Raw genomic sequence first — 13,279 nt, 5'->3', positions numbered from 1 at the left:
TTTGTTAAAAAGGGTTTAGCATATGGATGTTGCTAGGAAAGGTATTAAGGGTTACCTATAGAGTATTGTACCTATGGGGTTACGTGTGTTGGTATTTGATAAGATGTTTTGGGCAGCACGGTAGCCTTGTGGATAGCACAATCGCTTCACAGCTCCAGGGTCCCAGGTTCGATTCCCAGCTGGGTCACTGTCTGTGTGGAGTCTGCACGTCCTCCCCGTGTGTGCGTGGGTTTCCTCCGGGTGCTCCGGTTTCCTCCCACAGTCCAAAGATGTGCGGGTTAGGTGGATTGGCCATGCTAAATTGCCCATAGTGTCCTAAAAAAAAAAGTAAGGTTAAGGGGGGGTTGTTGGGTTACGGGTATAGAGTGGATACGTGGGTTTGAGTGGGGTGATCATTGCTCGGCACAACATCGAGGGCCGAAGGGCCTGTTCTGTGCTGTACTGTTCTATGTTTACTACGTGTTTATAAAATGTTAACTGGGTTCATAGAATAAACATTGTTTTGTTTTTAAAATACTTATGGTCTCTGTTGCATCAGACCTGGAGAGTGGACCCCATAACCAAAATCTATTAAAAGTCATAGGTCAGGTGAACTCCATGATATAATTTGGAGTTTTCTAAACCCTGGCCCATAACAATACTAAATGGGATTGACAAAGTTAACAGAGACAAATGTTTCCCCTTGTGGGGCAATCTAGAACGAGAGGTCACAGAGAGAGGGTGAGATGCGGTAGATTTAGAACTGAGATGAGGAGGAACTACTTCTCGCAGAGGATGGTGAATCTGTGGAACTCGCTGCCTAATGTGCTGGAATCTGAATCATTAAATGGTTTCAAAGAGGAGATAGATATATTTCTGATTTAAAAAAAAACAGGTTAATGGGATATGGGCAACAGGTGGGGAGGTAGATTTGAGACCAGGAAGAGATCGGCCATGATCTGATTGGATGGTGGAACAGGCTCGAGGGGCTGAATTGCCGACTTCTGCTCTTTATACCTATGTTACTCGGGTGAAGGAAGCGGACCATGAAAAAACTGAACAGGAGGATAATCAATAATCACAGGCCATAAAACTAGAGCAGGCCCCAAAACCAGACCCAATCCTGAAACTAGAGCAGGCCCGAAACGAGACCAGACCCTGAAACTAGAGCAGGCCCAAAACGAGACCAGACCCTGAAACTAGAGCAGGCCCGAAACCAGACCTGACCCTGAAACAATAGCAGGCCCGAAACCAGACCCGACCCTGAAACTAGAGCAGGCCCGAAACCAGACCTGACCCTGAAACTCGAGCAGGCCCGAAACCAGACCCGACCCTGAAACAATAGCAGGCCCGAAACCAGACCTGACCCTGAAATTGGAGCAGTGTATCATTTCAAAATGTCTGGCTTTCTGATTTTGTGCATAGCTGGATTTGAGGGACAGACCCGCGTACAGAAGTGACTTCTAATTTCACTCTAATTTTTAGATTCTGCTCCCTAGTCTTAGACTCCCCAAAGCTGCAGAATTTGTTTGTCTCTCCCTTATCTGATCCCCTTAATATCCTGAAAACATCGATCAGATCACGTCTTAACCATCTAAATTCCAGGGAGTGCGTTAGTTTGTATAATCAGATGCAGAATTTCAGAGTTGAAGGCACAGCTATTCGTGATAGAGCAATTAATATGGTCAAGAGGCCAGAATTAGAGGAATGCACAGATTGTGGAGATTTGCATAGCAGGAGGAGATTACAGAGAGGGGGAGGGATTTGAGAACAAGGATGAGAGTTTTTTTTAAAAATGGAGGCATTGGCAGATTGGAAGTCCATGTAGCGTTGGGGTGATGGGAGAATGGCACTCGGCACAGCAGAGTGTACAATGAGCTGCAGCTAACGCAGTAACCCCTGGAACTGATCCTGGGGAGCCCTCCTGGTTAGCACTGTTGCTTCACAGCGCCGTGGTCCAAGGTTCGATTCCCGGCTTGGGTCACTGTCTGTGCAGAGTCTGCACATTCTCCCCGTGTCTGCGTGGGTTTCCTCCGGGTGCTCCGGTTTCCTCCCACAAGTCCTGAAAGACGTGCTGTTCGGTGAATTGGACATTCTGAATTCTCCCTGTGAACCTGAACAGGCGCCGGAATGTGGTGACTAGGGGCTTTTCACAGTAACTTCATTGCAGCGTTAATGTAGGTCTACTCGTGACACCAAAAAAGATTATTTTAAATTCAGTACAAACTTGCAGAAAACCCTGTGAGGCGTCCAGCTTCCTTTGAAACCTTTTATTTGTGAATACAAAAAATATTTTTTGTGGCTGATAAATTAGCAGTTTATGTTACATACAGTAATACATCCTGTCATGGCAGGTTTATGTGACACTTCATTTAAACTTTGGGTCATAGGAAGTCAGGCAAGCCAATGGGAGCTCACAAAAACCAACAATCTATTTTGCATGTGCATCTCCTCCATTTTAAACAGACCATCTTAAAAACAATTCAAATAGGAAGGCCAATCTTACTTGCATAACTTCAGTACATTAAAATCCATTTCATTTTTTGTTTAAATTCAGATTTCTCAGTGGTTTGACAGAACAGATGGCTGTTTCTCCATCAGGGTCTTTCCAATACTTCTTCTGGACAAACAGCACCAAGAGCCTGGCTGTAAGAGGAAAGTCTGTGGTGCCGAGAGTTACAATGCATCCTGACGCAGGCCTGTGGAATGCAGTTTCCAGAAGGAGAGGGGAGGGGAATCTGTTTCAGAGCACTGGAGGTAAAAGTCAAAATGAAAACCATACAAGGTAATTCAGGGGGTGGGGAGGGGTTGCTGTTTAGAAGCAGCCATTTCCTTTGGGGGTTAAGACTTTGGGAACGCTACTTAAATAGACACGTCAGGCAGGCGTTGGAGCTGGGTGTCGTTTAGTGGTTGAAGTGTGACCAGCAAAGGCAGAATAATGCAGCCAATACAAAGGCAAATTTAAACACAAATGCCAAAAGCAACTGTGCAGCTAATATGGCAAAATATGATCAACAGATGAATCTATGAAGAGGTACACTAGGGGGGGCATCCATCAGCAGAAAATATTACAAGTACTTGGAAACTAAAGGCAAGGTCCCCTCTGACATTTCCTCGCACCCTTTAATATTGTCTTTCACACTGTGTTGATATTTAGCTTTACTAAGCAGTCAGGTTTGTAAACACAAGATGGTTTTTTTGTTCATTTAAAAAAAAGTTCAGCTGCTTGCCAAATTCAAACCTCTTCAGAAACAGGTGACAGGGCAACGGTGAGTGAATTGATCATAACCCAACCCCACAGAACACAGGACAATCCCGGGGAAGGTTACACAGTTTTTAGGTGGGTTGGTGTACATCTGAGAGGAGATGATACTGTCGTTCTGCATTCGCTCGGTCTCGAAGCAGGAACGAGCTCTCCTCTGCCCAGCCGACAGCCTCCCCTCACTCTCAATTCAGGGCACATCCTCGCGATCGGTCCCACCTTCCTACATTAACCTAGCAGCACAGACTCCGATCCTACAACTCTGCTTGTGAACTTCTCCTTGCCGCACAGCAGGCATTTCTTATGGTCTGGCCCTATTAAATCTTTGTAAACTTCCCCTGATATGTATTTAGTGCATGCAAGCCTTGGGAGTACAGGAAGCCAAACTAAACTAACATATTCTGGACTACGATCTATAATTGGATAAATCCAAGTTCCGCTTCCGCGGTGTACAAAACAATCAGCTTTCCAATCGGAAGGAGCTCCGATTTTTGAATGGACTGGAGATCTGTTTGATGCAGAACCCGTTTGGTTTAAAAACGTCCGGTGGGGTAGAGGGGGTGGGGAGTGGATTAGCTTTCATCTTCTCGTAGTTCTGACGGCAAAAATTTGTACTGTTGCTGGCGGATCTGCGCTAGCTTCTTGCGAGCTTCTTCCAGCTCCTTCTCCTTCCTCAGCATCTCCTCCTGCGCTGCAATGATCTGAACAAGAGCCAAAGGAAGTCAATGGAATTCCACTGTGAAAGGACAGGTTCACCCGCGCCTTGTATTCGCATCGCGGCGCGAACGGAGCAACATTGTCCCCCAGGTGCGCCATGGGAGTGCTGTCAAACACAACCTGGTGCAGAACCGCGTCAGGAGGTGTTAGGGTGGGTTTGACTAGACGCTGGGTCAGGGCGAGGGTTTTCAGGAGTGTCTTAATAGGGCAAGGAAAGAGACAGAGGCAGTGAGGAAAATCCCAGAATTTATGGCTCAGGTCGCTAAAGGCCAAGGGTGGAAACTAGCAAAATTGTAGATAGTCAAGAGGCCTGAATTAGGGGCCACTTTAGCTCAGTTGGCTTGGCGGCTGGTTCGTGATGCGGTGAGAGGCCGACAGCGTGGGTTCAATTCCTGGACCGGCTGAGGTTATTCATGAATAACTTCTAAACCTTGTCCCCTCGCCTGAGGTGTGGTGACCCTAAGGTTAAATCACCTCCAGTCAGCTCTAGAGGGGCTAATCTCTCCCCCCTCAAAGGGGGAACCAAGAGGGTGGAGAGGGCAGATTCGATCAAAGTGTTCAAAAGGGAATTGGATTGCTATCTGATAAGAAAAAATGAGCAAGGTTACAGGGAAAAGGCAAGATGAGTGGGCCTAGATAGGGTACTCTTTCAGAGGGTTGGTGCAGACTCGATGGGCTGAATGGCCTCCTTCGACACTGTTGGGATTCTATGGTTCGTCTATGATTGTATATGATGTTTAGGAAATGGGGTTGGGATGAACTGGTGTGACTTACATCTTTAAATCATTACTTTAAATATCTGTACAGACATTAAATTGATAAATTGGTGAAACCGTTCAGAAACGTGGCTCAAAGCATCAAAAGTTTACAGGAAATCATGACATGAAAGAGGCTGCACATTCCTGGAATCTTCCCTTGGCTCCAGGTTCCCAAGGAAACTTTGTTCACAATCAAGTGGGTGCTCACAAATTGTTCCGGAAATCTAACACCCTTTCATTCTCAGGGAACAGGGACGGGAGCCATTGTGTCACTCCATTGCAAATTCCGGATCCCCCCCTCACATCAGAAGCAAGCGAAATGCATGGCCGGGATTCAAGATTAGGAAAACAAATTAGCTTCAGATCCTGCAGGTCAACTGAGCTCGAGTGAAGCGCGAGTGGAAGTCAGGAACAGGTCAGTCAATGTCAGAGGGGCTAACAGTCTAATAAGGTGCAGCACAGACAGCTGAACAATCGGATGGAAACAATCAATGGTCACAGTCCTCAAATCTTTCCTTTTAAATAAAAATGTAGATTGCCCAATTATTTTTTTTTTTTACAATTAAGGGGCAATTTAGTGTGGCCAATCCACCGGCCCTGCCCGTCTTTTTGGGTTGCGGGGGTGAGACCCATGGAGACACGGACAGTGACCCGGGGCCAGGATCGAACCCAGGTCCTTGGCGCCGTGAGGCAGCAGAGTTAATCACTGCATCACCGTGTCACCCGAGGCAGCAGTGATAACCACTGCGCCACCTTGCTTCCTCTGCAGTCCTCAAAGCCCATTGTGTCCAGTAGAAACCTAGTTTTATGCACATGATCAATATTAAGAGACATTTGGATAACGAGTGCCTTTAACACACACCAAGCTGCTGGAGGACAAAAGGGCAGACAGTTGGTCACAGAGTTTTAAAGAGAGTGTCTTAAACAAGGTAGAGAGGCAGGGAGGTTTAGAGAGGGAACTACAGAGATTAACACTCAGGCAGCTGAAGGCACAGCCAATGATTCAAGTTGAGGATATTCAAGAGGCCAGAATTAGATGAGCGCAGTCTGGGAGGGTCATGGAGCTGAGGGAGTTTACAGAGATAGGGAGGGGCGAGACCATGGACAGATTTGAAAACAAGGATGATGATTTTAAAATCGAGGTGGTGTTGTCGGATTGAGCCAATGCAGGTCTCAGTGAGCGCAGGGGCGAGGGGCGAGCGCAGGGGCGAGAGGCGAGCGCAGGGGCGAGGGGCGAGGGCAGGGGCGAGGGGCGAGCGCAGGGGCGAGAGGCGAGCGCAGGGGCGAGGGGCGAGCGCAGGGGCGAGAGGCGAGCGCAGGGGCGAGAGGCGAGGGCAGGGGCGAGAGGCGAGGGCAGGGGCGAGAGGCGAGCGCAGGGGCGAGAGGCGAGCGCAGGGGCGAGAGGCGAGCGCAGGGGCGAGAGGCGAGCGCAGGGGCGAGAGGCGAGCGCAGGGGCGAGAGGCGAGCGCAGGGGCGAGAGGCGAGCGCAGGGGCGAGAGGCGAGCGCAGGGGCGAGAGGCGAGCGCAGGGGCGAGAGGCGACCGCAGGGGCGAGAGGCGAGCGCAGGGGCGAGAGGCGAGCGCAGGGGCGAGAGGCGAGCGCAGGGGCGAGAGGCGAGCGCAGGGGCGAGAGGCGAGCGCAGGGGCGAGAGGCGAGCGCAGGGGCGAGAGGCGAGCGCAGGGGCGAGAGGCGAGCGCAGGGGCGAGAGGCGAGCGCAGGGGCGAGAGGCGAGCGCAGGGGCGAGAGGCGAGCGCAGGGCGAGAGGCGAGCGCAGGGGCGAGAGGCGAGCGCAGGGGCGAGAGGCGAGCGCAGGGGCGAGAGGCGAGCGCAGGGGCGAGAGGCGAGCGCAGGGGCGAGAGGCGAGCGCAGGGGCGAGAGGCGAGCGCAGGGGCGAGCGGCGAGCGCAGGGGCGAGAGGCGAGCGCAGGGGCGAGAGGCGAGCGCAGGGGCGAGCGGCGAGCGCAGGGGCGAGCGGCGAGCGCAGGGGCGAGCGGCGAGCGCAGGGGCGAGCGGCGAGCGCAGGGGCGAGCGGCGAGCGCAGGGGCGAGAGGCGAGCGCAGGGGCGAGAGGCGAGCGCAGGGGCGAGAGGCGAGCGCAGGGGCGAGAGGCGAGGGCAGGGGCGAGAGGCGAGCGCAGGGGCGAGAGGCGAGCGCAGGGGCGAGAGGCGAGCGCAGGGGCGAGAGGCGAGCGCAGGGGCGAGAGGCGAGCGCAGGGGCGAGCGGCGAGCGCAGGGGCGAGAGGCGAGCGCAGGGGCGAGAGGCTGAGAGCAGGGGCGAGCGGCGAGCGCAGGGGCGAGCCGCGAGCGCAGGGGCGAGCGGCGAGCGCAGGGGCGAGCGGCGAGCGCAGGGGCGAGCGGCGAGCGCAGGGGCGAGAGGCGAGCGCAGGGGCGAGAGGCGAGCGCAGGGGCGAGAGGCGAGCGCAGGGGCGAGAGGCGAGCGCAGGGGCGAGAGGCGAGCGCAGGGGCGAGAGGCGAGCGCAGGGGCGAGAGGCGAGCGCAGGGGCGAGAGGCGAGCGCAGGGGCGAGAGGCGAGCGCAGGGGCGAGAGGCGAGCGCAGGGGCGAGAGGCGAGCGCAGGGGCGAGAGGCGAGCGCAGGGGCGAGAGGCGAACACAACACTCACAGCTTTTACAAGTGTTCGGGGTCAACATTACATCCGACAACTTCAGTACAAACCTGAGCAATTCCTCCAACAAATCGCGTTTTCACAACAATGTTTTCCTCATCCGGTTTGTTGAATGCGGCCTTCTGAGCTGCTCTCACCAGATTGTCCGACGCTCGTTTCACAGCATTCCCTGCAGTCTGGAAAACAAACAAAATATTGGCAGACTGTCTCGGAATTACCGTCGCCAGACGACTCGGAGTTACCGAAATTGGATTGGGTGCAGCTGCTGGAGAATAAATCAACATCGGACACGTGGGAGTCTTTCAAGCGACAGTTGGTTAGAATTCAGGAAAGTCACGTTCCTGAGAGAATGAAGGATAAATATGGGAAGATTAGGGAGCCTTGGATAACAAGGATTATCGTCAAAAAGGAGGCTTTTGTACGGTTTAGAAGGGTGGGAACAGTCAAAATTCTTGGAGTATAAAGAAAGTAGGAAGATACTGAAGCAGGAAATTAGGTGGGCCAGGAGGGGGTCATGAAAAGTCCTTGGCAAGTAAGATTAAGGTGAATCCCAAAGCTTTTTATTCATATGTAAAAAGCACGAGGGTGGCCAGGGAAAGGATTGACGGTGTTGAGGCAGAGGAAATGAGTACTTTGCATCAGTGTTCACCAAAGAAAGGGACTTTGTGGAAGATGATTCTTGGGTAGGGTGTGTGGATAGCCTGGGTCATGTTAACATCGAAAAGGAGGAGGTATTGGGCCTTTCAAAAGATATCAAGTCTCCTGGGCCAGATGGGATTTACCCCAGAATACTGAGGGAAGCAAGGGAGGAAATTGCTGGGGCCTTGAGTTTGCACTGGAGTGCTGAGCTTGTGGCATTTGAGTGCTACAGTGAGAGTTTGGTGACTGAGGGAGTATAAGGGTTCATTTTTATTTAAAGTCTAGTATTTCTTTTATTTAGTTAATTAACTTAAAAGTTGCTGTTTGGTCCATAAGAAGGTGAATTTTGAATCAGCTTTAAACAAGGTTCTACTTGGACTTACTTGCAGTTGGAGCTTGTTAATTAGTTAATTGCATTAGGCCAGTTTTCAGAGGCTAGAGTCACAGCATAAATAGGAGCTAGTTACAGTGCAGACTTTGTTTGCACTGGAGTGCTGAGCTTGTGGCATTTGAGTGCTACAGTGAGAGTTTGGTGACTGAGGGAGTGCTGAGCTTGTGGCATTTGAGTGCTACAGTGAGAGTTTGGTGACTGAGGGAGTGCTGAACTTGTGGCATTTGAGTGCTACAGTGAGAGTTTGGTGACTGAGGGAGTGCTGAGCTTGTGGCATTTGAGTGCTACAGTGAAATTTTGGTGACTGAGGGAGTTAGGTGAGGAGGGAGTAAGGTGCTCCTTACATTTAATTTCCTATATTTATCAAAGAGCGTGAAGGGAGCCAGGAGTTTAGAGTACAGCTGACTGGAAGCAGAGTCGGAGGGCGGAGGTCCAGTTGGTCCACGGGGCAGCTAATTCTGTAAAGTAAGAGGGGATGGAGGCTAGGGCAGTTGCATGCTCCTCCTGTAGGATGTGGGTGGTGAGGGATACCACTGGTGTCCCCGCTGACTATACCTGCGGGAAGTGCACCCAACTCCAGCTCCTCAAGAGACCGTGTTAAGGTACTGGAGCTGGATGAATTTCAGATCATCCGAGAGGCAGACGGGGTTATCGAGAAGAGTTACAGGGAGGTAGCCACACCAAAGGTACGGGAAAAGAGTAGCTGGGTTACAGTCAGGGGAAAGAAAACTAACAGGCAGACAGTGCAGGGATCCCTCGTGGCCGTTCCCTTTCAAAACAAGTATACCGTTTTGGATGCTGTTGGGGGGGGGATGACCTACCGGGGGAAGGCCCTAGCGGCCAGGTCTCTGGCACTGAGTCTGGCTCTGGGGCTCAGAAGGGAAGGGGGAGCATAGAAAAGCAATAGTGATGGGAGACTCAATGCTTAGGGGAATAGATAGGAGATTCTGTGCTCGCGAGCGAGACTCCCGAAAGGTATGTTGCCTCCCGGGTGCCAGGGCCAGGGATGTCTCGGAACGTCTCTTCAGGATCCTGAAGGGGGAGGGGGTGCAGCCAGAAGTCGTGGTGCACATTGGTACCAACGACGTAGGTAGGAAAAGGGGTGTGGAGGTAATAAACAAGTTTAGGGAGTTAGGCTGGAAGTTAAAGGCCAGGACAGACAGAGTTGTCATCTCTGGTTTGTTGCCGGTGCCACGTGATAGCGAGGCTAGGAATAGGGAGAGAGTGCAGTTGAACACGTGGTTGCAGGAATGATGTAGGAGGGAGGGCTTCAGGTATTTGGATAATTGGAGCGCATTCTGGGGAAGGTGGGACCTGTACAAGCAGGACGGGTTGCATCTGAACCAGAGGGGCACCAATATCCTGGGTGGGAGGTTTTCTAGTACTCTTCGGGAGGGTTTAAACTAATTTGGCTGGGGAATGGGAACCGGATCTGTAGTCCAGCAACTAAGGTAGCCGATGTTCAGGACGCCAAAGTGTGTAGTGAGGCAGTGGGGAAGGTAACAGTGACAAAGGAGAGTACTTGCAGGCAAGGAGATGGGTTGAAGTGTGTATACTTTAATGCAAGAAGCATCAGGAATAAGGTGGGTGAACTTAAGGCATGGATCGGTACTTGGGACTACGATGTGGTGGCCATCACGGAAACTTGGATAGAAGAGGGGCAGAAATGTTGTTGGAGGTCCCTGATTATAGATGTCTCAACAAGATTAGGGAGGATGGTAAAATGGGGAGGGGGGGGGGGGGGGGGTGGCATTGTTAATTAGAGATAGTATAACAGCTGCAGAAAGGCAGTTCGAGGGGGATCTGCCTACTGAGGTAGTACGGGTTGAAGTCAGAAATAGGAAAGGAGCAGTCACCTTGTTGGGAGTTTTCTATCGGCCCCCCAATAGCAGCAGAGATGTGGAGGAACAGATTGGGAAACAGATTTTGGAAAGGTGCAGAAGTCACAGGGTAGTAGTCATGGGTGACTTCAACTTCCCAAACATTGAGTGGAAACTCTTTAGATCAAATAGTTTGGATGGGGTAGTGTTTGTGCAGTGTGTCCAAGAAGCTTTTCTAACACAGTATGCAGATTGTCCGACCAGAGGGGAGGCCATATTGGATTTAGTACTCGGTAATGAACCAGGGCAGGTGATAGATTTGTTAGTGGGGGAGCATTTTGGAGGTAGTGACCACAATTCTGTGACTTTCACTTTAGTTATGGAGAGGGATAGGTGCGTGCAACAGGGCAAGGTTTATAATTGGGGGAAGGGAAGGGTAAATACAATGCTGTCAGACAAAAATTGAAGTGCAGAAGTTGGGAACATAGGCTGTCAGGGAAGGACACAAGTGAAATGTGGAACTTGTTCAAGGAACAGGTACTTTGATATGTATGTCCCTGTCAGGCAGGGAAGAGATGGTCGAGTGAGGGAACCATGGTTGACAAGAGAGGTTGAATGTCTAGTTAAGAGGAAGAAGGAGACTTATGTAAGGCTGAAGAAACAAGGTTCAGACAGGGCGCTGGAGGGATACAAGATAGCCAGGAGGGAACTGAAGAAAGGGATTAGGAGAGCTAAGAGAGGGCATGAAAAATCTTTGGCAGGTAGGATCAAGGAAAACCCCAAGGCCTTTTACACATATGTGAGAAACAGGAGAATGACTAGAGCGAGGGTAGGTCCGATTAAGGACAGTAGCGGGAGATTGTGTATTGAGTCTGAAGAGATAGGAGAGGTCTTGAACAAGTATTTTTCTTCAGTATTTACAAACGAGAGGGGCCATATTGTTGGAGAGGACAGTGTGAAACAGACTGATAAGCTCGAGGAGATACTTGTCAGGAAGGAAGATGTGTTGCGCGTTTTGAAAAACTTGAGGATAGACAAGTCCCCCGGGCCTGACGGGATATATCCAAGGATTCTATGGGAAGCAAGAAATGAAATTGCAGAGCCGTTGGCAATGATCTTTTCGTCCTCACTGTCAACAGGGGTGGTACCAGAGGATTAGAGAGTGGCGAATGTCGTGCCCCTGTTCAAAAAAGGGAATAGGGATAACCCTGGGAATTACAGGCCAGTTAGTCTTACTTCGGTGGTAGGCAAAGTAATGGAAAGGGTACTGAGGGATAGGATTTCTGAGCATCTGGAAAGGCACTGCTTGATTAGGGATAGTCAGCACGGATTTGTGAGGGGAAGTCTTATTGACTTCTTTGAGGAGGTGACCAAGCAGGTGAATGAAGGTAAAGCAGTGGATGTAGTGTACATGGATTTTAGTAAGGCATTTGATAAGGTTCCCCATTGTAGGCTTGTGCAGAAAGTAAGGAGGCATGGGATAGTGCGAAATTTGGCCAGTTGGATAACAAACTGGCTAACCGATAGAAGACAGAGAGTGGTGATGGATGGCAAATATTCAGCCTGGAGCCCAGTTATCAGTGGTGTACCGCAAAGATCAGTTCTGGGTCCTCTGCTGTTTGTGATTTTCATTAACTACTTGGATGAGGGAGTTGAAGGGTGGGTCAGTAAATTTGCAGATGATGCGAAGATTGGTGGAGTTGTGGATCGTGAGGAGGGCTGTTGTCGGCTTCAAAGAGACATAGATAGAATGCAGAGCTGGGCTGAGAAGTGGCAGATGGAGTTTAACCCTGACAAGTGTGAGGTTGTCCATTTTGGAAGGACAAATATGAATGCGGAATACAGGGTTAACGGTAGGGTTCTTGGCAATGTGGAGGAGCAGAGAGATCTTGGGGTCTATGTTCATAGATCTTTGAAAGTTGCCACTCAAGTGGATAGAGCTGTGAAGAAGGCCTACGGTGTGCTAGCGTTCATTAGCAGTGGGATTGAATTTAAGAGCCGGGAGGTGATGATGCAGCTGTACAAAACCTTGGTCAGGCCACATATGGAGTACTGTGTGCAGTTCTGGTCGCCTCATTTTAGGAAGGATGTGGAAGCTTTGGAAAAGGTGCAAAGGAGATTTACCAGGATGTTGCCTGGAATGGAGAGTAGGTCATACGAGGAAAGGTTGAGGGTGCTCAGCCTTTTCTCATTAGAACGGAGAAGGATGAGGGGCGACTTGATAGAGGTTTATAAGATGATTAGGGGAATAGATAGAGTAGACAGTCAGAGACTTTTTCCCCGGGTGGAACACACCATTACAAGGGGACATAAATTTAAGATAAATGGTGGAAGATATAGAGGGGATGTCAGAGGTAGGTTCTTTACCCAGAGAGTAGTGGGGGCATGGAATGCACTGCCTGTGGAAGTAGTTGAGTCGGAAACGTTAGGGACCTTCAAGCGGCTATTGGATAGGCACATGGATTAGGGTAGAATAATGGAGTGTAGGTTAACTTCTTAAGGGCAGCACGGTAGCATTGTGGATAACACAATTGCTTCACAGCTCCAGGGTCCCAAGTTCGATTTCGACTTGGGTCACTGTCTGTGTGGGGTCTGCACATCCTCCCCGTGACTGCGTGGGTTTCCTCCGGGTGCTCCGGTTTCCTCCCACAATCCAAAGATGTGCGGGTTGGGTGGATTGGCCATGAAAAATTGTCCAAAATTCTATGATTAATCTAGGACAAAAGTTTGGCGTAACATCGTGGGCCGAAGGGCCTGTTCTGTGCTGTATTTCTCTATCTATCTATCTTTGTATCCTCATTGGCTACAGGGGAGATCCCAGAGGACTGGAGAATAGCTAAAGTGTTTAAGAAAGATAGCAGGAATAATCCAGGAAACTATAGGCCGGTGAGACTCACGTCGATAGTCGGTAAATTATTGGAGAGAATTCTCAGCGACAGGATTTATACCCATTTGGAAACAAATGGACTAATTAGCGATAGACAGCATGGTTTTGTGAAAGGGAGGTCGTGCCTCAGTAACTTGATCGAGTTTTTTGAGGAGGTGACAAAGATGATTGATGAAGGGAGGGTGGTAGATGTTGTTTACATGGA

At 50.4% G+C, this 13,279-nt stretch overlaps 1 protein-coding gene across 1 annotated transcript in view; it reads right to left on the bottom strand.

Moving 5' to 3' along the window:
* Positions 1-2,234: 2,234 nt before the first annotated feature.
* LOC119956733 (talin-2) overlaps positions 2,235-13,279 on the bottom strand; it is a 369,765-nt gene continuing 358,720 nt past the window's right edge. Inside the window, exons 54-55 of the mRNA XM_038784070.1 lie at positions 7,388-7,513; positions 2,235-3,942 (exon numbers count right to left, since the gene is read on the bottom strand). Of these exons, the coding sequence (XP_038639998.1) occupies positions 3,814-3,942; positions 7,388-7,513 (255 nt within the window). The 3' untranslated portion in view covers positions 2,235-3,813. The remainder of the gene's footprint in view (positions 3,943-7,387; positions 7,514-13,279) is intronic.

Source organism: Scyliorhinus canicula, chromosome 24 (assembly GCF_902713615.1).
Source record: "Scyliorhinus canicula chromosome 24, sScyCan1.1, whole genome shotgun sequence".
NCBI classification, from domain to species: Eukaryota; Metazoa; Chordata; class Chondrichthyes; order Carcharhiniformes; family Scyliorhinidae; genus Scyliorhinus; species Scyliorhinus canicula.
The sequence above is the reverse complement of the archived record's forward strand: the minus strand, read 5'-3'. Positions and strand labels throughout refer to the sequence as shown.